The sequence below is a fragment of the Desmodus rotundus genome, chromosome 10, assembly GCF_022682495.2.
Source record: "Desmodus rotundus isolate HL8 chromosome 10, HLdesRot8A.1, whole genome shotgun sequence".
NCBI classification, from domain to species: Eukaryota; Metazoa; Chordata; class Mammalia; order Chiroptera; family Phyllostomidae; genus Desmodus; species Desmodus rotundus.
This window is the reverse complement of record NC_071396.1, coordinates 52588880-52615792: the sequence shown is the minus strand read 5'-3', so window position 1 is coordinate 52615792 and position 26913 is coordinate 52588880. Positions and strand designations below refer to the sequence as shown.

Sequence of the window (26913 nt, the reverse complement as noted above, 5' to 3'; positions counted from 1 at the left end):
TGGGTCTTTCCCATTTGAACAATCACTAAGGGTTTTGCTCCTCAGTCCCTCCCACACCTTACTCTCAACCACATCTACACTACTGAACTTGGGCTAACATCCAAAAGCCAGGGCACAGCTATTCACAAATTCAGTAATTGGAGTCATTAGCGTTGACTCAGAAATCATTTTTTCTAAGTCTCTCTCAGAGAAGCTTTTAAGACCCTTTAAATTGGTTAATGGAAAGTTTAGAGACGAGAATGGAGCCTCGGCTTTCAGCTCCCCCTGCCCATCTCCCTGGCTCTCCCCCACACACTCAAGGGCAGAGTGATGAGATAATCCCATATCAGTTTTATTAAACTCCCATATATTTCTGGCACACCCTTCCCAATAGAAGGGCTCACAATCCACACTCTCCTGCTCCAGAAGTCCAGGTGCTCAGACTCCCTTCGCTCCCTCAAGTCGGCAGGACGGTGAAAAAGCTTTCGTTTAAAATTACAGTGTGAACAGTGAGAAAGAGCCCTGGGCCAGGACTCAGGAGGCCTGGGCCCTCTCCCGGTCTGGTGACTCATAAAGCCACGTAGACACGAGTATCACCCTGCCTCCTCCGGCCTCCATGAGCACCGGGGTCTTTTCCACAGCGAAACGCCCCGATCAGCCCTGCAGGGGAGGAGGGCGGACACCACTGCCCTTGGTCTGCAGCTGCGCAAAACACTGCAGTGAGTCCGGCTGCTCACTGCTTGAAGGTGACGTGGCCACGCAAGGGACACGGCCAGAACCCGGGTCTTCACACACTTTCCTCTTCTGCACTGCACTGGGGCGGGCATTTAAGGTTCTTTGGGAAGGTGGGTGGGTAACTGGCCTCTTCTTTGGGACTCAAGTTTGTTATCTGAGAACCCACAGGCTCCATCTTTAGGGGCTGAAGTGAGAAGGTCTGGAAAAAATCAAGCAGAAAAAACATCAGGCAGATACACCAGGTGTTTAGGCAAGAAACTCCGTACTTCCAAATCAGACAATCATGAATCCACTGGAGATGAATGAAAGTGAACCGATTCGGTGTTCCCCGGTGTTAGCTGTTCACGGAGCCACCTCAGGACTTCCGCCCCCTCTCTGGGTCTGGGCTCCCTGTAGGCAATGTCACAGCGTTTTCCTTTAAGTCGATTCACTGTTCTTAGTATCTGTGAAACCCTTCATATCTATGAAATATGCTAGTCATATTTGTACATTATATATTAAATAAACAACTACTAAAATAAAAAACATTAATTTGAATACCACCTAAAATCCTCTTGTGAACCACCAGAAGCACACAGATCAGATGCTGGCAAAAAAAAAAAAAAAAAAAAAAAAAGTAGTCTAAGCTTGAGGAAGCTATGGGGAAGGACAAGGTCAGTGCTTTTCTCCGAGACAAAGGCTGAGGCTGAGGTGGGGACCAGGGTCTCTGGACCCTTCAGTACAGTTTTTCACAGGTCACTGAATGAACCCCTTTTGTGCACCAACCAGAAATGCCTGTAATTGTGTCCACTGCTGCTCTGTGAGGCTGTCAACTGTATCAACGGGGGGAAAGGTCAAAGTCATTTATTAGCCATGCACTTGGAATTGCTTGAGAACCTGGCTCCCACTGGAATTTCCACCCTGGAAAGGGTTACTGACACCTATCTTATTGCCATCCACCTTCCCCCCATCCACCTTCCCCCATCCACCTTCCCCCCAGCCTCCCCACCCCTGCACCAGTGAGAGGTGTTACCAGTGACTGTTTGGTCTCACCTTAGCCAAACCCCAGTCTGACGACACTCCTTTCCAAAGGCCAGGGATGTGGGGGGACAGCCCTGCTGGGGGCTCTGGGGCTGGCTCCGACGTGGCCACTTCTGCAGAGGAGGCCAAGGTTCCCTGTGCTCCAGGCATGTGGGAGGCATGAGGCTCCTGCCAGCAGGGAGTTCAGGCTACAGAGGGAAGGGCTGGAGAAGGACTTCAGTCCTGTGCTGGCCAGGTCCCGGGGCCCGAGGGCTGCAAGGAGAGGTGAGAGAACTCTTACTCACACTGTGTTCTTGGGTTCCCACTTTGCAGCAAGGACTTCTTAAAGGACTTGGTTCCCCTGGCACTGTTAACTCCCGCCCATCCGAGTGACTTGTGGGCGAGCAGGGCGCTCAGGGCCCTAGAAGGGTAATTCAGGGTGCTAGGGAAGCCTTGGGACATTGTCCCTCCTGGAAAATCACTGGAGCAGCTACCACTTATTTAATACCTACTGTATGCCAGTCTGTGTTAAGCCCTTTACAGTCACCACATTTAATCCTTACAACCACCGAATGAGTAAAGCACCCATGTATTCCAAGGTGAAAAAACTGAGGCTCAAAGACATGGAGTCCAAGTTCACTAACAGCACAGGGTTAAAACAAGTTTGTCTGACTTGAAAAGCTGTGTTGTTACCCATCACTGGGGCAGGAAATGACAAGGAGACCAAGAGCTATTGCCATGTCTTCTCTGTCACAGGTACGGAGCTCAGGGGAGGGACCCTGTTGGCTTTGACTTGCGTCCGTACCTGCTGCCTCCATGGAAGAAAAGAGGGTCCGCAGCCTCTCCTGGGCAGGCTCGTTCCCCAGAGCCGCTGACCGCTGGTAACATCTCACAGCCTCTCCCAGATTCCTCTGCACACCAAGGCCCTTCTCATGGCAGATTCCCAAGTGGTACCTGCTCTGTGAGTCCTAAAGGAGAAAACAGACAGACGCACAGATGCGCACACACGCAGAACTGAAGAACTGAATGCTAAGGCGTTCAGGAGGAAGGTGGAGCAGTCAGGCATGGTGGCGCTTTGTCAGGCAGGGTCAGGGCCCAGCGCCAGCCCTCCCCGTGCCCTGGATCTCATCTATGACAAGCCAGAGGCCCCAAGCCCACCCAACACAATGGACCCCTCCACCCAGGGAGGGTCTAGCCAGAGCCATGTATAAGCTTCTCTCTGTGAGGCTGGTGCTGAAAGTATGCAGAAGTGAAGGCTGCAGGCAGCACTCAGCCCAGCTATGGGAAACCCGAGAGTCAGGCTCCTACGTTATCCTGAAAGAGTCAGGAGCAAGGGTGGAGGCTAGGCTCCCCAAAGGCGTTCCTGAATTTCTGCCAAGAGGGCTGCACGGTGTACATTACAGAGAAAGTATTTCTCCTCATCTGAAAGGTTAAAAGGCTGGCCCCTTTGTCCAAGGCTCAAAATCCTCTCTACTCACTGAAAACTATCTCCTCAGAGAGGCAGTATCTGATCGGGTTGGAAGCCAGGCCTGCACAGCCAGACTGCCTGGCTTCCAGCCTGGGCTCCACCCCTTACCAGCTGTGTAACTCAGGCATGTTTGCCCACTTCTCTGCCTCAGTTTTCTCATCTGTAAGGTCCGCATAATAATGGCACCTACCACATTATGCGGTTGTGAGGATTAAATGTTAATATATAAAAAGTACTTAGATTAGTGTTACTATTTTCATACCTTGAGTTGCCTACATCATTTCTCTCTCCCTCTCTAGTGGAATTTTTTCATTATATTCAGTCTTTCAACTTAAAAAGCAAAACACTTGGTTGATTCCCAACCCTGGTCCAATTTCTCTTCCACCTTCTACTGTTAAATTTCTGAAAGGAGTTTCTGTAACAGGAAGACCAAAGTTTATGCCGTACACGTGGTGGGCTCAAGGCTACAGGCCGGCTTGGAATACAGCACTCGATACGTATAAGGCCAAAACGCCCACCCTGCAGTTGCTCAGCACAAACCTGGGAAGATCAGATCCCTAGTGGAATGGATGAGTGTGAGGCCTGTGCCCCAACACAGAGTCACCTGACACCCCTTTGTGTGTTTCCCCTCCTAGCATGCCGGGTGACCAAAGCAGGCCGGGGCCCCCGCGTGGCCGGCACAGGAATATGAGCCCCACTCAGCCCAGGGAACACTCTGCGGCTCTTTTAAGGAAAGACAGGCACAGAAGACAGGACTGGTTGGTGACACCAGTCCCTTTTGACGGTACCACAGGTACTCTGGGCAACACAGAGTGAAAAGGGGCAAGTATTCTGATGCCCAAGAGATCAGCATGTTTGGAGAAAACGCAAAGAAGCTGCAGTCCCTATGCAGGGCAACCCCAGCCCATGCATGCTGCTGCGTTCATCCAGGGCTCCTGGGCCTCAAGATGCAACTCAGAAAATACACTGGTCAGATACACTTGGGAAACACAGCAAACCACAGAAGCCTTCTTGGCGATTCACCGTGACCGAAAGTTCTGAGATTTCCTGCATTAAAGATACCTGTTTAACTGAGTATTTCCCCAAGCCAACTGACCCTTTCCCCCCTCAAACTACTTATAAATATCCCATGCACGAATGCTCTGTGGAATACTCTGGGGCATTCTGCCTAAGTCACAATGCCCCCAGTTCACAGACAACCACACATCCCCCCCACCTCCCGCCACCGCCACTGCCTTAGGTGTTCACTTCAGGTGTCTTCTGAACCCCCTGCACTGCAATACGTGTAACGATGCACCTTTGTGTGTACAACTGACCAAGCGCTTTCACACCTGTTATCTGAGTCACACTTTGATCTTCACGACGTCCCTGTGAAGTACTGGACAGGCAGGCATTATGAGCCATCCCAAGTTTGGAGACACAGGAACAGGTCTGCATCAACAAGCACCGGCCCAGCAGTGTGCTGGTTAATGTTTAACACCTGGCTCTCGAGGGGGAAAGGCCCTGTGCTGCAGCATTTCGCAATTCCTATGGTGCAAATACTCCTACCATAGCTCGTTTTACACCACCGATAGCTCTCTCGGGCCGGTTCGAGACAGCTCCAGGACACCACTGGACCTGCACAAAGGTCACCTGGGGAGTCGGCGAGAGTTACGGCTTAAAGCCAGCCCCATATGCCTATCCAGAGAACTCGGTGCCAGTTCCAAAGTCCCTTCCTTAATCAGAGTCAATCCCCAACATGCCTGGACACTGGAGACCTCATACCCCATTGTTGGCTGCAAGCCGAAGATATTTCACAGCTCTCTGCTCATCCAGGTATGGCTCCTTGGTGAAAAGCACCCCGAGGAAAGCCTGGGCCTGTGGTTAAGAGGGAAGAAAAACACATTTTGGTCACTGCCAGGCCCCACATGCCCCAAGTGCCCAGGAGAGACACCCCCATCCCTGCCCACGACATGCACCTCTCTCAAGCCTGAGTCTGCAGCCTGCTCCAACAGCGACATTGCCCTCCGCTGCTCAGGGTCCCCCGAGGAGGCTGGGCCTTGTAGCAGGCACCTGGCATAGCGGTACTGAGCCAGGCTGTGGCCCTGGCTGGCAGCCAGCTGGTAGCAAAGGACTGCCTGAGGCGAAGGGAGAAACGCCGTCAACTGGTGACTCTGGAAGCCGGTTTTTTCTTCGAGTGAAATTTTAAAAAATTATTTAATTAAATAATACATAATCACTATAGATTAGTCAGAAAGTACAGATAAGCCAAAAAACTTTACAGAGAAAGTGAGAAATAGAAACATACAATGCTAAGAAATCCTGCCTCCTAAAGACAAATCTGTTAACATTTTAGTGGACAGCCTTACGTTTCTTCATACATACGTATTTGCATATGTACACATGTAATTTATAGGTACTTACACACACATAAATATGTATGTGTGTATGGGGGTAGAGAGAGAACTGTGCTCACTGTTTTGTGGCCTATTTTTTCATATAACAGTACCCATGAAAGTCCTTCTCTGCTAATACAGATCTAGCACATTATTTTTAAGGCCCGCGTAGATGTTATTAACCACTTCTCTACTGAGGAAACACAGGTTGCTTCCCTTTTCTTTGCCATCATATAAATAGGCTGACGTGGCCCCCGGTTAACATGAGTTTGACACCCCTGTTCTAGGCCCTGAGGATGCAGCTGCAAAGAAGACAAGGCACTGGTCTGCCTGAGCTTAGAGTCGAAATTCCTAGAAATGAAGAGCTTCTCTCTTTTAAAAAAAATTTTATTTATTCATTTTTTTAGAGGGAGGAGAAGGGGGGAGAAACATTGAGATTGGTTGCGTCTCACACACCCCCAACTGGGGACCTGGCTTGTGACCCCGGCACGTGCCCTGCCCAGGAATCAAACGTGTGACCTTTTGGCTCACAGGCCAGTGCTCGACCCACTGAGCCACACCAGTCAGGGCATTAAAAGCTTTTTAAACATGTTTCCCTCACAGCTGGGAGAGAGAAAGAGCTTTCCCCAAGCCCTGCCCACTGCTCGTTCTGGAGGTCACTCTGGGCCTTGCAGCACAGGGGATGGGTCTGGGGGCAGGAGAGGAGGAGGTGCAGTACCTTGCTAAGGTCCCTGGAGGTGCCTCTGCCATACTCGTGACACAAGCCCTCGTTGTACTGTGCTTTGCTGTAGCCGCGCGCTGCTGCTTTCTGGAAGTAGGAAAAGGCCGCCTTATGGTCCCCGGTCTTCATGTTCTCTGTCCCTGTACGAAAGCACAAGACGGAAACACTCACGGCTTCCTCTGCGAACCTCCCCACATCCTCAGCCAGGTGCCCACGGGCTTCTTCCTTTGGTTTTTTGTACTGGACAGTTTGCGTTTATTTCCATCCTCCTAACATCTCACTGGTTAACCATACACATCAGCGGGTTCTACCCTCGTCTATACCATCCTCCTCTTGGTTATAACGTCCTGATTTCCCTCTGAGAACAGCCCTTTCCCCAGTGCTGTCAATCAACGTGCCTCCTCTCTTCCCAACCAATGAGGCCCTCCCCTGTGGTATCTGACTCTTGATCTCCTTTCCACTGGAGAAAATACAGCTTTTGCAGGTTTATTCTGAGGATAGCACTATCAGTTACTGCACCCTGGGTCCCTGGGGCTTCCCTGATTCTTGTCCTTTCTGGGGTTTGGCAGGTCAACAGATCTCAATAGGTTCCGTTCGTATGTAAGTTGGCCAGGGTGGATTCAGGCCCGGGTGTCACACTCATTTTCACCAGGGGCCACATCAGCCTTATGGTTGCCTTCAAAGGGCTGAATATAATTGTAGGGCTGTATAAATGTAACTACTCCTTAACCTGGGGCAAGGAGCTCGGCGCTGCCGCCGGACAGAAACAAGGTGGAGGGCCGGATTTGGCCCACAGGCCTTGTGTTTGCCACCTGTGATTTAGGCTGTTCATAACCAACACTACCTGGCCCAGCTGACAACTGTTAATGTTGCTGTATGGAGACACTGAGAGATAATACAAGAGAGCAAAGACCTGAACTCAGGTGTGTCCAACTCCAAAGCCCATGTTCTTTGACCTTCCAAACAAAAGGGAAAATAGGAGAGGGGCTAGACGCAGCCAATTCTCAACTCCAAGCCTTTGCCAAGCTGTTTCTCCTGCCTGGGACATCTTTTCTGCCTCCACCATCAGGCCTTCATGTCCCATCTCTGTCCTAGAACCTGCAGACCACACTCAGGCTTTAAACACTTTTTTTGGCATTTACTTAATATACAAGCCTTTTTCTACGAACTAAACTGTTTCAAGAGTGCAAGCCAGGTCTCCTCAATTAGACTCTAAAACCCTGGAGGCAGAAGCAGAAAAAGAGTGTAGAAATGACTTTACATAGGGTGAAAGCTCTATACAAATGCAAAATATGATTACGGCTTATGCTCCTTTTGTGTTCTGTCACAGTGCTTAGCACTTGCTGAATATATGAATATATGAGTGAAGGAATGGGCAAGAAAATTCTCAGAAGAGACTATCTGCCCATCTAAATCACAAAAAGCTAATAAGGTACAAACCAGGTTGCATTCAGCCAGCACTGAATTAAAGTCGCCTCCCTGCTGTCTGAAAACTCTCTGCCCAGATTCACAGAGCCCTCTTGTCCTTGAGAAGACTCGAGAGGGCAAAAGATCCCACCCGTCCCCATCGCCCACACTGGCTCTATCAACAGGCCCCAATCCGTCTACTCGTCTCAGTCTCCTCTGCCTCCAGCCTAGACCAAGCCACCACCACACTTTGCTTAGTCTTCAGTAACAACTCAACCCAGTCTCCTGTTCCCCCTCAGGCACCCCTACAATCCGCATCTGTCCCCACACAGCCAGACAGATCTTTAAAAAAGTAAACCAGACCATGTGACTGCCCTCCTTCCTGCGCCAGCGTAGAACCCTCTAATGGCTTCCTGCCTCACTGAGAACATCCACGCTGTACCGTGGCTCAGAAAATCTCACTTGATCTGGCCTCTGCCTGCTTCTCTGACTTCACTCGCCCGGTAATCTCTAAGCTCCAGATGGAAATAAGCCAGCTGTTTTCTGTTAAACAGGTCTTAGCTCAAGGATCGTCCCATCAGTGAGGACTTCCAAATCAAAAGTTGTTCCTGTTTAATTTTCTCCACAACATTTATCACCATCTGAAATTCTCTGTTTGGCAATTTACTGTTTTCATCTCCCTCAACTCACACGTTAGTTCCACGAGTAAAGACTTTGTCATGTGAAACACCTTATCCCCAACACCTAACACAGGGCTGAGCAAGAGGTGAATGCTCAGTAAATTTGTTGAGAATGAATCCCAGCCTCTCACCCACCTGCTCACTAGACTCCAACAGATGATGCTAGGAGGCTGAGACTCCACATTAGAAGGCCTGAAACTTAACCGGGACAAACAGTGGAGGGGCATCTGGAGTCCCCAGGTGTGGGCAAGAAGTTCCTGTTCATGAACTTGAGGGCCTGTCACAAACCTGAGGAGCCTGTTCTTGCCTGTGTGACAGAGAATGCAAGGTGGACTCCCAGATTTTCTCCCCCTGACATAGTAATGAAATTTTCATGTAAGCCCATGGTCATTCAGCTAAAGACTACATTTCCCAGTCTCCTCTGCAACTAGGGGCAGCCATAAGCCTACATTCTAGATGATGATTTGTGCAATTTCTAGGTCATGTCCTTAAAGGGAAGGAATGGCCCTTTAGGTTTCCCACCTTCCCCCTTCCAGCTGCCTAGAATATAGATATGAGGGCAGAAATTAAAATAGCCATGTAGGACCTCAAGATGGGAGCCAGCTTTAAGAGTGGCAGAATGGTTTGAGTGAGAATGGGTCCCCAACACCACTGTGCCACCATGCCAGATCTGTCCTCATACCTGGAAGAAAATAACTCTCTCTGGTTTGAACCACTCCCTACCCTGCCTCTCTCTGACCTTCTCCCTACCCTTTCTGCCTTCCCATCTGCCTGCCTTGAGGAGGGCCACCCAGTTACCCAGGAAGTTGAAAGCGATGGAAACACTGAGCTGAAAGAGCTGCTGAAGAGAAGTCACAGCCTCCTCCAGGGAAAGCGTTTTTGGTTTATCTTGTTCCTGGGGAAGAAATAGAAAGACTCATCACGGGGCAGTTCACTGGGATTGCTACCTGCCCAGGACAGTGTTATAAAGACCCAGATGGCCAAATCTGGACAATACCTGCTTTTCACCAGTGGGCTGAGGCTGGGCTGGTTTGGCCTTAAAGTTGAAGTCACTGCTGGCACGCAGGAAGCAGATATCACTGGGATCTGCAGGGGAAATGGCCAATACCCAGCCGGGGCAGAGGAGAAAGTTATTTCTCATTCTCTCCCACTTTCCCAGTCTCCTAGCCCCCCATCCAGCACCACTGCAAGCAGCCATGATAATTCTGAACCACCCTAGGAAGCATGGGGCCTCACCAGAATGACAAGTCCCTTACCTGGCATGTACAGAAAAAAATGTTTGCTCCCCCAAACCCCTGGCCTTTTGCTGATTCTAGGAGGTTGGGACATACCTTCCTCAGAGGGATCCTGGAGACCAGCTGTTCTCAAGGAGCCGTGTGAGGAGAGGCTCTCGGGCTGAGTGGAGGGTTCTTCCTGGCCCAGCCTGGGTTCCCTGAGGCCAGGGTGCCTAGGAGCTGGGCTGTCAGTGGGGAGAATGTGCCTCCGCAGTGCTAGAAAGAGCCAACAACAGCAGTCACATCAGAAGGGGATCAGGACAGCCTGCTCAGGCTTGACTGAGTCCTCGCCGACATTTTGGGGACCAAAGGAAGAATTTGGAAACTCCTGTGACAACTCTTCCACAACGCTCCTGTTCTGTTTCCTTGGCTGGCTTCCCTCCGCAGGGGTTTAGAGGGGCCCACACGTACGCTGATCGCCTGCCCTAAGCATTAGTCGCTCTTCTGCGTGAATTCCTCCAGTGGCAGGGAGGCATCTACTTTGTTTACTCGCTGTTATAGCCCCAGCCCCTAACACTTTGTTTGATGGTAATATTGATAATGATTAGATCATAACAACCAGGACAAGAACTTAAACTAATACTTATGGAGTACTTTCTATGTGCCAGGAACATACGTCCTTGACATATATTAATTTATTTAGTCCTCCCAAGAAACCTCTGGGGTGGGGTTGATTATCACCCCATTTTACAGTTGAAGGAACTGAGGCATAGAGAAGTTTAAAGTGACTTGTCCAGGGACACAAGACTAGTCTACAGCGGATCTGGGGCTTGAACCCCACAGCCTTAACCAATGGGCTCATTGCCTCTGCACCATGGCACAGAGTAGCTACTCAAGCTTCATTTATTAATGAATGACTGAACAGAGAATGACCTAACTGCTGAGGGGTAGGCAGGAAGCCACACCCAGGATCTGAAGTATCCTGCACCCTGGTGGGGCTCCTTCCATGGAAGGTGATGGGAGGACATGGGAGGGCACTGAAGGGTAGGTGTGGCCCACACCCTGGGTGGATGGCACTTCCTCACATTCCCCTTCCTCTGGCTGCAGATAGGAAAGGCAAGAAGCTGCTTGTGATGGTTCTTTTCCTGAGGTGTGTCCAGAGATGCTTCCTGGCCCAGAGAAACGCCCAGCCCAGTCCTCCTGTCCCCAGGACTGAGAACTCACAGGAGCACGGATGCCAGAAGGGAGATGAGAGGAAACAATCCAGGGGACTGCGCCAAGAGCTGCGCTCTGCTCGCCGAGGTCCTGTTGGCAGGGATGCCTGGAAGTGGATCTGCCTCGCCAGCTGCAGGGCCAGCACTGCCAGAGTGCCCTGGGAAAGACAGCACGTCAGGGACACAGCTCTCCACCAGCCGGCTCACACAGTCTCAGCCTTCAGCTCAAACATTTGAGAAGCCTTTCCTGACTCCTGGTGGGGCCGGCTCCTCCACTCCACGCCCTCACACTCTGGAACCCTGATCATACTGGTATTTAAGTAATCACCTGCACAATTATTCCACTAAGGTCTGACTCTCCTGTTAGTCTTAAAGCACAGCGAGGGCAGGAACCCTGTCTGTTTTCCACAGTAGTAGAGTGCTAAGAGCAGAGCGCTAAGCTAAATGCATGAGGGAGTTACTGAATAAACAACCTCTAAGCAGGCAAAAAGATAATGTAGTAAGTTGGGACTTTACCACAAATGTAGCCTCAGGTCAGAGTTCCCCACCAGGCTCACTCTCTTTCTCTAACCTAGCACAACTCCTCCCTTCCCCCCGACCCTGACCAAGCCACCCCACCACACCCACGTTCACAGGTACAGGCTTATTGAAGGTGTGTCTTCTTCAACAGGTCTGCAGAACACCTAAGCTAGCTCCCAGCCCAGTGACTGCCTGGTTTCCCCTTTCCCTTCCTGTTGCAACAGGCACTGGGTACAATGATAAGACAGACAGTTTCGGCCCTCGTGAAGTTTTATATCTTCACTGAGGGAGAAAGACAAAAAGCCAAAGTACACAGAGAAATAAATACAATAATGACAAGTCGTGCTAAATGCCAAAAAGGAAACAAATCAGGGGTTACGTAGAGTGTGAGAGGGAGGCTTGGCAAGATAGGGAATCAGGGAAACCCTGTCTATTGGGGTGAAGTGTGAGCTGAGGCCAGAAGGAAGAAAAGGTGCTGGCATTGTGGCATTGTCAATAACAGGGACATGTACCCAGGGCACTGGGGGCAGCTTGTGCTCAGGCCCTTTCACATGGGCAGTAGTGACAGAGGGGAGGGATGGCATGAGGGCCCCTGGGATCCAGGTCCAGTTTCCAAAAGGATTGCCCTAGGGTCTGGATCTTTGACAAAATGGGAAAATGCTCTCTTCTCCAAGGTGTATTATGCCTCTAGTCCACAGCTCCCCAGACAGAAGTGCCCCTATCATGGAGACACCCCAAGCTCAGCTGTGCTGATGGCACCCTTTTACAGATGAGACAACTGAGGCTCAGAGGGGTCAAGTCACGTGCCCAAGTACATAGCATAGAAATGACAGGGATGAGATGTGACAGGCATAAGAGTGATGTGTGTGCCAACCTCATTCAGAACACCTTATAAGCACAATCTGGAAGGCAGACATTCTGCTCTATTAGATTGAGCAACTGACTTATATATAGACCAAATTCAGAAAATATTTATTGAGCAACTATTATGGGGTCAGGATCTGTACCAGGTGCTTTTACAAGCCATACTAGGTGCAGCAACCAAGCTATAGAGTGTGGCAGGTAAGAGTATGAGCTTCCAAGTAAAATCTGGCTCCTCGACTTAAGATTTGGGTGACCTTAAGCATGTTACCTAAAGTTTCAGAGCCTAAGTTTCTGCATCTATAAAATGGAGCCATTTCCTTTGAAAGATTTTGGTAGGGATTAAAGAAGATAAAGTACATATAATACTTTACATTAATAAATAAAATATTAGCTATTTAGCATTATTTATTGTAAGCTCCATAAAGGCAAACATCTACCTTGTTCTTTGCTATTTCCCTAGTGCCTAGCAAAAATGCCTGGTTCAGAGGTGTTAAATCAATGTTTACTGAGTAAAAGGAGGAATAAATACACAGAAGGCAGGGGATGAGGAATGGCTCTATCTCCCTAAATATGCTCCAATGCCACAGGTTACTCAAAATTTGAGTGTAGGCACAATGATGCCCTAGCTCATGTTTTCAGGCTCTACTTCCATTCAGGATCATTCTCATCCACGCTGAAGATCAAGGACAGGACTGAGTAAGCCTTACCCACGATATGGCATCCCACAAAGTGTTTGGGGAGACATGGCCAGATATCCACTGGAAGGCATCCTTCCATCCATGAGACCTTGGGCCCCTGCTTGTGTCGGGGCCTGGACCATGGGAGCCTGACCTAGATGATATAATACAGGCCATTAAGTTCAGTGCCAGGTAGGGGAATAGAAGGGGTGCAGAGAGGAGGCAGATGACAGATGGCAGTATCTTACCTGTCAAAGCTTGGCACAGAGACCAACAGGGTTGAGGACGTACCCTGAGACCCATCTGGGCTGGTGGACTTGGGAGTCACGCCCCGGAGGTCAGGTCCCAGCAGACGGGGAAGAGCTGTGCAGAGCAACACAAATCAGTCACCCTGACAGAAACAGGATTGAGGCAATGGCAGTACCATCAATCTTCCCTCTGACACTTGACAGAGCCCTACCCCAGGGACCCCGGAATCTCTCACATTTGACTGTGCAGAGGTTCTTAACACGTGGGAATCTCTCACTTAGTACAGATTCTAGGGTGCCAACCCAGAACCAATAAATCAGGATAGTTCCGGGTGGGGCACCTATATTCTGAAAAAAGCCCTCTAGGCGATTCTGATCCCTCCTAGGGCTAACAATCACTGTTCTAAAGTGAATGACCAGGGGTTTATACACAAATTCTTGTTCAATATTTGGAACACTTCGTCTCAAAGTCCCGCCTCTTTACATTGTCACTGCTTGCTCCAACGGCTCTACTCCTTTCATTGACTCCACCCACCAGGTCCTGTTATTTGGCCCCTCCCCCTTGCAATAGCCCCACCCATCTCCTGGGCTATAAGCTACCCTCTTCCCATTAGCGTCCCAGCACCTCAAATTCCAATGGCCCGTCTCCCGGCGTATAGCCCCGCCCTCTTAGATCCCTCCTTTCCTCAGCTCTAACCCCGCCCACTAGTGCTGCAGTGTAGTCCTCCCGCCCGTCCTCTCCTCCAATTCTGAGTCTCCGCTGCTTCAGGATGCGCGGCTCCAACGCTCCTCACTTCGGCTTAGGAGTCCCGAGAGGCGCCACATGTCTTCGCCGACCCCATAGAGACTCGCAGCCAAAAGAGCGAAGCCAAACCACGGACAGCGGCTACAGCGGCCGCTGTGGCGCCCTTCGGGTGGCCAAACCGAAGGGAGCTCTCAGCCAGCCAATTAGAAAGGAGCTCAGCCGGAAGGCCGGTGCGCAGCAAAAGGAAGTGGGGGTGTAGGCTTGTTTTGGGCTAGTGGGAGGTGAACTGCGGCAAGGGCGTGGGCTTGTAATGGGGAGACCGTGCGGAGGCAGGGTGATCGCAGGTGGCGGAGCGGGACCGCCTGAGAGGCGGGGCTAGAGGGGCCTCGGTGGCGCAGGAGGACCCAACAGACACAGCGAAAGGGAAACCAGTCTTCCCCAGGTCCCGATGCTGGAGGAGACGGGAGTAACGAGACCCATTGGGGGGAGGAGAGGAGCCTTAGGCTCCCGCGAGGGAATCCCGTAGGCCGGCTTCTGCTTGGAGAGGTGGGCCTGGGCTGCCTGGGTAGGCAATAAAGGACTGTGCAGGCAGGGTTCTGATTCTGGGGTTCCAGCTCTGGCTCAGCTTTTGCTTCACCACGTAGCGGCTGGCCAGCCCCTTCCTCTGTCAGGGCCCAAGTCTGCGTCTAGAGAGAGTCAGATGGAGCTATCTTGACTGGTCCTAACTGGTTTGGAGGCAGGATAGTAAGAAGCTAGGAAAATTCCTTGGCAAGTGGAGTGGGAAAACTGAGACAGATAGCTGAACAAATTGGCAGAGCAATTTATAGCCCCTACAGAAGGTCACTGGGCGGGAAGCCCTGGTGCCTAGCAACGAGCAAAACTGGCGCTGGACCTGACCCAGAGTGGCCTTTTCTCCCCTGGCATATCATTGGTCATGCGGTTTAGATGCCCTGACCTTTCAAATCGCTGGTCTTGGGGATGCTCTGACCTTTCCTCCCTGGAGATAATATCTCCAGGCCCAGAAAAGCAGCAAAAGCAGGTGGGTGACCAGTCAGTGCAGACCATGACCCTGAAAGGATACACCTGGAAAAGCTGATAAATAGTGTATTAAGATACTCCCCTGAGACTGCCCCTAAAATCCCTGCCTTTAGAAAGCAGATAAAACACCTCAAGTCAAAGAAGCCAGAGCACTCCCTCCTTGGGGCACACCCACTTGAATTTCCTCTCCAGTGAATTTTCTTTCTCCTAAACCCTAAGGTACCCACAAAACTTGCAACCGGGGGAACAGTGGGCAGTGGCAGTTTGTCCAGGGCTAACCCCCTGAACCTGTCTCCAAGGTCCCCTTTTCTCTAAGTCTCCAGTTAGCTGACAGCAGACCTGTCCTGGCTCACTTCTTTCCCATAAGTATCTAGACAGCCAAAGTAGCCCCGCCTAGGCTTTATCCTGTTGCTGCTTCTATCCTAGGCCCTTCCCTCTTCACTGTCCCCAGCTTTAATAAATGTACTCTCAGAATCACCTGGACTTGAACCCACACACTACCAGCCAGCCCCCAGGTAGACTTGTTCTGGGCTCAGTCTCTTTTGGTAACAGTTTGATAAGAACAACTTGAGTTTCTGCTTTTAAAATACCTAAGATGAGAACCCCTTTCCCCCCACCTACCCCTGTACACACATACCTGTTAACTACAGCCCTCATCTTCAGACCCAGCTAATGTCATTGCTGGGAATAGAACATTTCCTCTTTCACTGCACTTGAAATAAAGGAGCTCAAGTTCAAATATAAGTTGTTTAGATTTCCTCCTTTCCCCCAGGTACCAACTTCTGGGTAGGTGGAAGTCTCCATCCGGGGTAAAAGAGCATTTGGGAGTACTACTTTTAGACATAGATAATTAAAACAACCAGATAGATGTATTAATTTGTTCAATTTTTGAGCCATGTCACAGCCACCATCCTAGAATCTGAGCAGACAGAGTAAAGAGCATTTGTGGCCTCCAGAAACACGTGGTCCAGTGTTGTCAGAGTGGCCTCTAAAGTTACATTGAATCCTAGCTTTCTTACCTCATAGCTGTGGGTTCTTGGGCAGTGTACTTAACCACTTTAAGCCGCTCATTTTTCATATATAAAATAGGAAAAATAGTATCTCATGCTACAGTTGTGAGACTTAAATAAAATAGTACATTTAAAATGTTTATCCCTGGCTGGTGTGGCTCAGTGGATTGAGTGCCGGCCTGCGAACCAAAACATGACAGGTTTGATTCCCAGTCAGGGCACATGCTTGGGTTGCAGGCCAGGTCCCCAGTTGGGAGTGTGCAAGAGGCAACTGATCAATGTATCTCTCACTACATCGATGTTTCTCTCCCTGTCTTTCTCCCTCCCTTCCCATCTCTCTAAAATAAATAAATAAAATCTTTAAAATGTTTAGCATAGTTGCTGGCACATAGTATGAACCCAGTAATATAAGTTGCTATTCATTATAGTAGAAGAGGTGAACAGGCAAGAGAAGTAGATACGTTCCAGTAGAAGCATGAGCACTGGGTTATGGGTTACCATGTACAGATTCAAAAAAGTAGTTGCACTTGAGCTGGACCTTTAAATACGAGTAAGAGTTTTCCAGGTGGAGAATGGAGAAAGGCATTGCAAGCAGAAGAAACAATAAATACAGGCCCAGAAGTGTGGCTATTAGGGAACTATTCAGAAATATCCTTGCTTTGGGATTTGGGACATTCACTTTTCACATACCCTGTGTTGCTGCCTCAAAGTAAAATAAGCACACTGGTTCAGCTCTGTCCCCCCTGGGACTTCTGCACTCTTCTTCGTTCCAGCCTGTCTGCGGCTCGTTTTACCCCTCACAGTTCAGCCACATCCAGCGCTTCAGTGACAGTTCCCCAACTGTTGGAGCCCTCATCGCTCTCCGCTTTTCCCAATTTCTGTAAGCACTTAATTTCTTACTACACAATTTCGCAGTAATTACATGTTGTCCTGTTATTTAATTATCTCATTTGTGTAAGTCTAGTCTCTCCATTTCTCTCCCTCAGGGCACGGATGGCATTTTCCCATTTCGCATCCCCCATTGGGCTTGACACAAGCTGACTGTCCAGGGAAGGTGTTCAGACAACGCCTGTTGACTTGACGGGACACGCTGCGCTGCTGTGATGACAGACATAGACCCGCGTCGTGGGATTTATTGGTTCTAGCGGAAGTACCTTCATTCCACCTGCAAACATGGAGAGCCCCCTGGGTCTGAAGCTAGTTGAAAATTTTTGAAGATAAGGTGTCTGTTCCCATGTGTAAAATGTCCTAATGATGTCCTTGTTGCTAGAAGCCTGAGAACACGAACAAACCACAGGCGTCAGGGTGGGTGCAAGGGCAGCAGAGCCCTCAGTGGCACACCAGATCACCTATTGAATGCGGCTCTTGCCTGTGTTTTTGTAGACATTCTTAATTTACTTAATCTGATATCTGAGAGTTTATTTTGTGCTGGAGAATGTCCTGAGTAGATAACAATTTTTAAAAAGATTTTATTTATTTACTTTTTTAGAGATGGCGAAGAGAGGGAGGTAAACGTAAACATCATTGTGTGAGGGATACATTGACCTGTTGCCTCTCACACGTCCCCAACCTGGGGACCCAGCCTGCAAGCCAGGCATTTGTCCTGACGGGATCGGACCTTCGACCTTCTCATTTGCAGGCCAGCGATCAATCCACTAAGCCAGGGCTTGGGTGTATAATAACTTTTTATAAATTAACGTGGTCCCTGCCCTCAGAGAAAATAGTCTAGCAGAGTAAACTCAGTAAACAATTAAGATACAGAATGCTGTTTTTGTTACTTATCATGGCACAGCAAACTCTCCAAAATTGAGTGGATTTATGCAGTCATTATCTCTCACAGTTCTGTGAATTGATGGGACTCAGCTGGGCAATTCTGCCGGTCTCACTTGGGGTCTCTCACGAGATTGCTGTCAGATGGCAGCTGAGGCTGGAGTCATATGAAGGCTCAATTGGGACACTGGAAAGGCTGAGCCTCTGCCATGCTTCATATGGCCTCTCCAGCTGGGTAGCTGAACTTCCTAAACAGTGGCTCAGAGCTTCTAAAAGTATAGAAGTGGAAGTAACCAGGCTTCTTAAAGCTTAGGCTTGGAACCCACACAGTTTCACTCCTGCACTCTGTGGGTTAAAGCAGTTCACAGGGTCAGCCCACAGTCAGTGTGGGAGGGGAAGGCACAAGGGCTTGCATAGTGGTTAAGAGCTCTCGGGAGACTAGCAAGTGCTTTAGTGGGAAAAGTACAGGATGCTATGGAAACACCTAGGAGAAGCTCATAACCTCGGTGTGGAAGTCCTGGGAAGACTTCCTGAAGGCAGCAGCATCTAAATTGGTGACCCTACGTGATGAGAACTGGGAACCAGCCAGAGGAAGAAGAGGAAGAGAAAACACGATTCAGGCAGGGGAAACAGCTGTGCAAATTCCCACGGAGGCAAAGAGTAGAATTTGAGATCAGGGTGGCTGTCAAAGAGGAGGTGGGGGTGGTGTAGGTTAGTGGTAGCCCCTTAGTCTGGAGAGGTAAGTGGGGCCAGGTCATAATGTCTTGTAAGCCCCCTAAGATGTCTGGACTGTCCTAAGGGTATGGGGCATCAAAAAAGGAAGCAGGGCATGATCAGGCTGCAGGGATCCTGAGAAGATTATTGGGTGCTGAGCGGGTGATGGATTGAAGGAATCAAGCCCTTATTTTCACCTTGTCCCTTCTAGCCGGTGACCTCACCTTCATCCCTGAGAAGGCTGAGTCATCAGCTCAGCAGTGGTATCAGACTTTTTATCATAAAAATACAAGCCCCTTTGTACAAGATTTTTGGTTTTTAATGTCACAATGAACATGTCATAGAAAGCCTGCTACCCGATAGGATCTGGACATAGGGTTGGTCAAGTGGCCAATTGGACAATTTATGCCTAAGAGTGATGGGAGTTAAGGAGAGGAGGGAGCATGCCAGGCTTGGTGGATTTTACCCCTCAGTGAAGTAATGGTTGGTTAAGAGAGCACCTACTCTAGTGAAAAGTCAAACAGTACTACGAGACTTACAACAAAATACAGCAGCCCCCTGCCGCCCGCAGCTGCTTACTCTCTAGTCCTGCTCCCTGGAGGCAACCATTTTCAACTCTGAAGTTTCAGGAAGCAGCACAGAGGAGCACAAGTTCTAGAATTGCACTGTCTGGCATCCAACGTAGTTCTCCCACTTACCAGCTGGGTAAACCTAGTCCAGTGAGTTATATCTTTCACCTCAGTTTCCTCATCTGGAAGATGGGAATTGTACCCTTCTCATGAGAAAACGTGCATTGCCTGGCACGTGGCCAATAAGCGGTGCTGAAGAAGAGGGGTCTAACTTGAGAGCAGCTGTGAGCACAGCTGTGGACTTGCAGTTGCACACTATACAAGCAAATGTTAGGCATGCGTACAAGGTAGCGGAAATGACGAGAACACAGACTCATTTGCAGAGGTCTGGCTCTTCCCTGTGTTCTAAGGCCAAACTCTGTTTTGCTCTCCATCCCATTCTCTTCCTGTCTCTTCTAGAACCTTGTCTATTTATCTTGTCTGATTATCCTGACCTTCATGCCAAAGCATCCATCTCTCTATTCGGTTCTTTTTCTTCCTCTCTATGAAGTATACACAGGCCTTGCCTTTCCTGGGCGGGATGCGGTGGGGCACCCTTCATTTGATCCTCCTGCCTTTTTCAGCTACGAACCCATTTCATTCTTTCTATTGCACGTTTCTGAAGTAACACACATTCTGCCTCCCTTTCCTTCACTACTTGTCGCTCTCAGCTTTGCCTGTGAGCTCCCATCGCTGTTCTGACACAGCTGGAGAATGTCCTGAGTACAGGGCAGAATCACAAGATACTGTGGGTTAGGGGTTCGGTGTCATGCTGGGAACTGATTGGCTAGAGGTGAGGTACAGGTAGTGGATCATTTCTTCAGGTTTTGAGGACAGGTTCTGGTCTGTTCTAGTTTCATGGGAAAGTAGCCATGGGTCACTCCACCTTCGGGCCGAGGAACTGAAACATAGCTTGGGTCAAGGTGTCATCTTTAGCCTTCCAGAGTTCCCGCCCGCCCGCACAGCTGTCACGAGGGTCGTCAAGACCACATGTCAACCCCCAGTGGGCGTTTGCTCAGGCAGTCTGCAGAGCACTTGACTCAGTTGACCGTTCACTCCTTAAGTCTCACAGGCAAACCGCCTCGCCATCACACTTCACTGTTTCTGTCAAGGGTACCATTTCCCCCAAGCTGTTCAGGAGAGAAACCTTGCACTCGGGTGGCTCAGTTCCCTTCTCTGCCCTCCCCCACGTTAGTTTTGACTCTCATCGCAGGCATTAGAAACTCAGTAAAGCCAGCTCTTCAGAAAAGTTTTATCAGGATACAGAGGAGTGGGGGGACATCCAATGGACCCCAAAGGCAGCACGCAGCTGGAACCCAGGCAAGACCAGGACCGAAGACTCAGGAGCCAGTAAAGCGAGTCCTCTCTCTAGCTTTCCTTCTGGGTTTCTTCAGATCTGCACAGACACCCCAAAGGTGTCAGACACTCCCACACCCAGTTAGTCACCAGGTCCTATAAAAATCGCCATCTTTTCTTTTCAACAGGCCCTTAAGTCTGTCCCCTCTCCAGCTTCCTTCGTGTGATGTCACCCATGTTTACCCCCCCACTGTTCTGTTCCTGTCATTGTGAAACCAAGGGTCCTTGTGACATTAATTACAGTTAGTTTTAAACCCTCGCTCTAGAAATCATCTCCCTCCCTCTCTTTCTCTCTCCATATATCTATATCTATATATCTATACCTATACCTATACCTATACCTATATCTATATCTGTACCTATACCTATATATCTATATCTGTACCTATATCTATATATCTATATCTATACCTATATCCATGTCTATATCATCTATCTGTAACCCTCAGAGGTCTAGACTTTCCCCTGGATAATCAGCAACCCCCACGGCAGCAGAAGACAGTAGCCTGGATAATGTGCGGGCGGGCGGGACCTCTGGCAGGCTAAAGATGACACCTTGACACAAGCTATGTTTCAGTTCCTCGGCCCGAAGGTGGAGTGACCCATGGCTACTTTCCCATGAAACTAGAACAGACCAGAGCCTGTCCTCAAAACCTGAAGAAATGCTTCATTACCCATACCTCACCTCTGACCCATCAGCTCCCAGCATGACACCGAACCCCTAACCCACAGTATCTTGTGATTTTGCCCCATACCATCTGTGATGTACATGGCATCGGGGAGTTCAGGCTTTTGAGCCTTAGCTTCCCGTTCTCCTGGATGGCACCATTCATCAGTAAAATAGCCAATCTGCCTCCACAGCAATTCCAGTGTGTAGTGTTTGGTTCATCTGGTGGCGGATGAATTCTTTCTGTTCTGTTACAGTCACTTCTTCTGCCTCCTGACCCTGAGTGTGAGTGTTGCTCACACTTCAGCTCTCTGTGCATTGCTCTGTCCTTGAACTACCGCCTGTGTTGTTGACCCCTGAATGAGTACAGTGGTTAAGAGCTTGGACTTCAGAGTCCTTATGGCCTGGGTTTGACTCTCCCACCAATTTCTAGTTGTGTGAACCTGGGAAAGTTGAATTGTTTTTGAGCCTCGAAATGGGGATAATACTGGTTCCTCCGTGATGGGGTTGATGTGAGGATTCACTGAGCAAACACGTGTCAGGTGCTTAGTTAGCACAGTGCTTGGCACACAGAAAGGACTTGATACGTGGTGACAGTTGTTAGCCTTACCCTTGTTCTCTTTCCTGAGTTCTAGTCTTAGATCACCTGCTACGCTTTTCTATTAGTTGTCCTGCCAGATTTCTCCAGGTGCTGCTGGAAGATGCAGCTTTCTGAGAGCTGGAGGGTGGGATGACCTGAAAAAGAATCCTTGAAGGAACCCCACCCCCAACCCCCCCACCTAACTTCAGCCAGGCCTCAGTGAAGACTCAGAAGAGCAGTTTCTCTGTAAGCCTCCAAACCCTCCGCTGGAATCTGGGAGAGCAGGTTGGGCTGCCATTTAGAGAACAAATGAAGGATGTGAATCCAACCTTTTAAAAAAAAGCCCCGGGGGTGGTGAGAGGAGATGTAGCAGGATCAGTGGAGCTTTGAGGTGGGTGTAAAAAGTGAGAGCAGCACCCTCAGGGCGCTGAGCCGACTTAGGCTGGGGCCTCCCTCCAGCGCTAGGGATTTGGCAGCACAGAAGCCAGAGGCGCTCCTGTTTTTAGCTGAGCTGTTGCAGGTCCCCTGTGCTGCCCTGTGAACATTCCTCATTAAGCCCAATGTGGGGAGCAGCTTTCACCTGCCCCGCAGCCCTGGCTGCCACCTCCCTCTCCACTTCTGGGTGGCAGTGTTCCTACTGGCAGGGATGTGGGGAGGGGCAATGGCCCACTCTCACCCAGTGCGGAGTGGGGGTTGTGGGCAGGGCGGGTAACCTTACAGCTATTTGCTAGGAGGCAACATGTCCACGTAGTTAAGAGCTCTGGCTCTGAAGCAGAATATGCCCCTGTTCGAATGTCACTTCTGCCGTTACTGTCTTTATGACCCTTGGCAAGTTGTTTAACCTCTTTATGCCCCCTCTGTACAAGAGATGTGATAATAGGTGTATCTAATTGTGGTGAGTTTTAATACGATAATGCAGGTAAAGCATGAGGGAGAGCTGAGGCCCCCGTCCTTGCAGGAACAACCATCTCCATTCCCCCCACACACCCCGACAGCATGCTGTCTACACCCCATCTGGGTTGTCCTCTTCTCTTGTGTCTGTCTCTGCCCTTGGACTATGAGCTCTGTCAAGTCAGAGATAGAATTGTATGGCTCTGTGTATTTGGAGTCCAACACAGGACCTGGCACAGAGATGAGCTTAATAAATACATGTTTACTGTTGGAAGGAGCTCGTGAAACCGTATCAAAGACTCAGGATTCCCTCTGGTCTCAGGGTCCCACTATCCGCTCTGGGTCATTCACCACAAATAGAGAGTCTGGGCCAGCCACTGTCCCGGGGCTTGGGGATTCCATGGGGAATGCAATCAGATGGGCTCCTGGCCTCATGGAGTAAACCATCCAGGGGATGATGGACGTTAAGCACAAAACAAAACTGGTGATACGTTTCAACTAGGAGCATTGCTAGCAAGGAGAAGCCCAGGCTACTATGACAGCGGTTTTCAACTGGTGCGCCATGGTACACTGGTGTGCCACAAGAATTTTTAAAACCTGCAACACCTGACTATTTAGTGAGAGACACTGACCTCTTTTCCCTTAGATTGTTAAATAAAAAAGTGAAAACAGCCAACACAGCAATATATGTCTGGTATGAATGAATCAAAATTATACCCATTTTGTTTTTTACTCAGATCGGCAAAAACCATACTTTTTGGTGTGCGCAGAATTTTAGCAATTAGTTTATACGTGCCATGAAATGACAAAGGTTGAAAAGTGCTGTGCTGTGAGAATACAGCAGAGACTACACTTGGGGAAGGGAAAGTCAGAGAGTTTTCTGCATGATGCGACAAGTAAACTGAGGCCCAAAGGAAGAGCAGGCTGGGTTGAAGCAGAGGGTGGGAAAGAGCTTTCCAGGCAGAGAAAACAGCACATGCAAAAGTCCTGAGGCAGAAGGGAAAGAGACTGCTGGGTGGGAGACAAGGGTAATGTCCCTGGAGCCCAGTGGAGGGGCATGGGTTACGCAGAGCCTTGCAGGCCATGATGAGAATTTAAGCCTTTATCCTAATGACAAGAGCTAACATTTATTTAATTTTATGCGTGCTCTGTGTTAAGTACTTTATGTGTGTTTTATCATTTACTTTTCACAACTTCCCTAGGAGGCTGGTACTATTCCCTCTGTACAAATAATGAAACTCTGGTGCAGGGAACTGAACTTACTCAAGGTCAAACAGTTGGCGGGGGCAGAGCTGGGTTTGAACCCAGACGTCAGCATCCAAAGCCTGCGCCCTAACCTTTGTGTGGCCCAGCCTAAGAGCTAAGTGCTGTCTTTGATCTGAGCTGTAAGTTCCTCAAGGCCTAGGTTCCTCTTTCCCCGCCTGTCTCAGATCCCCGGAACTGGGGGAACCGCGCAGAGGCTTGCTCTGGCCAGATGAGCTCCCGAGCAGCGGGTGGAACTGCAGGCGGTGTGGCCACGGAGGGAATCGCCCCTGGCCGGGTCTCCGCCCACGTGATGAGTCCGGGCGCCCACGCCGCGGAGCCACTGAGAGGCCGCAGTGCGGTGGGCGCGGGAGTGTGCGCAGTGGTGCTGCCGCGACAGCTGTGAGATCTGGAGGTAAAGCCCCCCCCCCACCTCCAGAGCCTCCCGGGCGGAGAGGGAGGGCGCCCCTCAGCGTCCGGCAGGGGGCTCTCTCTCCCCGCTCTCCCCGGGCCCGCCGGGTGCCCGCATCCCCGCCGCCTGGATCACGTTCCCTCCAGCCTTGAGGGGAAAAACTGCGTTCATTTCTGACTAAAAAATGACTATTTTTAAAAATGGGCTTTACTCTTTATTTCTTTCTGTCCTCTCCCAGGGCCAGAAAGTGACACCGAGAATCCATTCCAAGCGAGCAGCCAAGAGGAGACGCGGCAGCTCCCAGATGTTGATGTTTTGTTTTTTGACATAAATCTTTGCCCTCATATGGGAGTTTTCATTGATTCATGTTCCCATCTGCTGAATTTCCTTTTATTTATTTAATATGGCTTTTTGGGGAAATCTTGCTCTGAAGCTCTGGAGGAGCATAAACCGCAACCACTGCACACCCTCCACCCCCTCCCAACCCTGGCTGCTGGGAAAGGGAGTCGGGCACCCTAGAGAGAAGGCTGCCCGTGTCCCCATCTACGGGGGCAGGCGCCGAGGACCCCCTGCTTGGGGCCTGCCAGAGGCTGTAAACCTGAGAAAGGAACAGGGTGAGTGTAGCCACATTGAGTCTCTGTTCCTTTTTCTTCCTGCCCACTCACACTATGCATTCCTTTCACACTAAAACACACTTACTCTGGGGTTAACAATTTGGAAACCAGGAAACATCGAACAGTGGACATCCGCATCCGACGTGTTCGAGGCTCTCCTCTTCCCCAGCTCATCCCACATGTCCCCAACCCACTAGTGAATCTTAGTAATTAAGAGCTTCAACTTCAGGGTCAGACAGCCTTTGTTTAAATCCTGACTCTACTTTGTAAAGTGCATTCTTGAGCAAGTTAAACTCTAGGATCCTCAGATTCCTCATCTGTAAAACGGGGATAATTATTATTTCTTTCTCAGATACAGGTACATTCCACACATGAGGAAACTGAGGCTGAGAGTAGTTAAGAGATCTGCCCAATTAAGACACCGCCCAGACATCCTCCTGGGTCTTTCTGATCCTCATCCTATCTCACCGCTCACCCCTTGCCCTGCTGCTCGTCCAGGTTTCGCAGGATCTGCCATCTGCCTGGCAGGAAAGAGGTGCCTTCTTTTTCATGAGGCAGAAGAAAGGACTAGCCATTAGTGGTTCGGAATGTGTGACCAGTATCCCTTTGACCTTGGAACGTGGACCCAGGTTTGGGAGGGACCTAGAGGTCATCTTACCTGGTTTCCTACCTCATCCTCGCAGGCTTCCCTGACAGGTGCCGAGAAAGCAACCTTTTACAGGGCAGCTCCTTCCATCTGAGGCTTCTTCTAGCTATTAACAGACCCAAAGGCCATGGAATGGGACCATTTGAATGTGAGAAACCATGATTTCCATAGACAAAACCCCTTAAGACCTAACATTGCTAAGGCCCGAGGTGGTATGTCCAGTCCTGAGTAGAATGCAGGGATTCCTCAAAGTGGCAAGTTAATTCCATCACACCCTCCTTGGTGAAGCATGTATAGAATGCACATTCCTTCCCACGAATATCCCATCCAGCCCAAGCTGAGCTGCTTAGGCCTCTCCTTGCAGGGCAGGGTAGGGCTGTGCATCTAGGACTCTGATTTGGTTCTAAGCTCGCCCTGTAGGTGCACATGCCCTTAACTCTCCGCCCATGCGCAGTGTTTTCTGGAACTCCCGTGTGTGCTAAGCAGTATGGTGGCTCCAAATGTCCTCAATGCCTTATAGGAAGTAAGCCCTCAAAATACGTTCATTGAAGAGAATCAGCTGGTTTGGGAGGGCGCTTCTCTTCACTTTGCCTGACAACCACCTAGAAAGAAAATGTTGCCTTCTTGAACTACAGCCCATTCATTGGCCATATGATTCATCCTTGAGATTGCTGGATGATAGAAAAAGGGGAAATGATTAGAAACAAGCCCCGAGATAATAGAAGGGAGGAGGCAATATCCTGTAGTGAGAGGGATAATTATCCACCAAAATTCACCCTCAGCCTCTTTCATGGGAGCAGAATTGAGCTGGGATGGCCAGATGACTAAAGAAATGATGCGGACCACATCAAGGACACATTCATAGATATAAACCCTGACATGTGCTCCTCCTTTTTCAACAGCTGGATCTCAAACATGACAGCAATCTGGCCTCAGCCATGCACTCCCTGACAAGGCCCTAGAGTAACCTTGATTTCTTAATGACTCTGTGGAACAGAACAGCGTGCCGATCTGAAACACTCCCTGAAGACCATTCTATCAGAGAAATAAAAATTCACATTTTTTAAGCTACTGAGTTATGACTGGCTTTCTAGTTATAGCAGTTGAGTATACTTAAATTAAAACAGAGCAGAGGTAGTGAGCTGGTTGAGAGGCTGGGCTTCAAAGTCAGGTTGACTTGGTGTATACCATAGCTCTGCCCTTAGAGCTGATGACCCTGGGCTACTGGTGAGCTTTCCTGAGCCTCAGCTTTCTTTTCAGTAAAATGAGGCGAGAGGGATAAATACCACACTGTCGGGACCACTTTGAAAAGCAATCTTTGGGCTTGTCCATTAAAGCTAAAGATACTCATAGCCTATAATGCAGCAATTCCATTACAAATTATATATCCTAGAGAATTGTGGGCATGTACACCAGAACTCATGTATGAGAATGTTCGTCCAGAAAAGGTAGACAACCTCAATACCCACCTATAATGAATGGAAATACCATATTTTTCTGTGTATAGTGTGTACTTTTTT

At 49.5% G+C, this 26913-nt stretch overlaps 1 protein-coding gene and 2 long non-coding RNA genes across 4 annotated transcripts; 2 read left to right on the top strand and 1 right to left on the bottom strand.

Annotated features, from left to right (window-relative positions):
- Nucleotides 1-307: 307 nt before the first annotated feature.
- Nucleotides 308-14028, bottom strand: DELE1 (DAP3 binding cell death enhancer 1). The gene is made up of 13 exons (XM_024575188.3): nucleotides 13895-14028; nucleotides 13101-13215; nucleotides 12883-13006; nucleotides 10803-10950; nucleotides 9696-9854; nucleotides 9362-9450; nucleotides 9163-9259; nucleotides 6275-6417; nucleotides 5140-5298; nucleotides 4946-5038; nucleotides 2519-2681; nucleotides 1747-1986; nucleotides 308-913 (listed from the first exon to the last, which is right to left on the bottom strand). The coding sequence occupies exons 1-12, from the start codon at nucleotides 13923-13925 to the stop codon at nucleotides 1748-1750; spliced, it is 1560 nt and encodes a 519-aa protein (XP_024430956.2). The 5' UTR covers nucleotides 13926-14028; the 3' UTR covers nucleotides 308-913; nucleotide 1747.
- Nucleotides 13936-17963, top strand: LOC123478151 (uncharacterized). Of its 2 annotated transcripts, none has more exons than XR_006653284.2 (3): nucleotides 13936-14075; nucleotides 16667-16773; nucleotides 16880-17963. It is a non-coding gene; the product is annotated as an uncharacterized lncRNA (long non-coding RNA). The 2 variants fall into 2 exon arrangements; XR_006653285.2 differs by having other exon boundaries at nucleotides 16858-17963.
- A 5869-nt stretch (nucleotides 17964-23832) lies between these two features.
- Nucleotides 23833-26431, top strand: LOC123478152 (uncharacterized). The gene is made up of 3 exons (XR_006653286.2): nucleotides 23833-24136; nucleotides 24372-24747; nucleotides 26296-26431. It is a non-coding gene; the product is annotated as an uncharacterized lncRNA (long non-coding RNA).
- The last annotated feature ends 482 nt before the right edge of the window (nucleotides 26432-26913 follow it).

What these genes read in the sequence shown, in the direction of transcription:
- DELE1 (XM_024575188.3), bottom strand. Translation starts at nt 13,925, where the DNA reads ATGTGGCGCCTCTCGGGACTCCTAAGCCGAA. An exon ending in CTCGGGACTCCTAAGCCGAA is followed by an intron (nt 13,216 to 13,894) that starts GTGAGGAGCGTT and finishes TGCTCTGCACAG; the next exon opens with CTCTTCCCCGTCTGCTGGGA. An exon ending in AGCCCACTGGTGAAAAGCAG is followed by an intron (nt 9,260 to 9,361) that starts GTATTGTCCAGA and finishes TTTCTTCCCCAG; the next exon opens with GAACAAGATAAACCAAAAAC.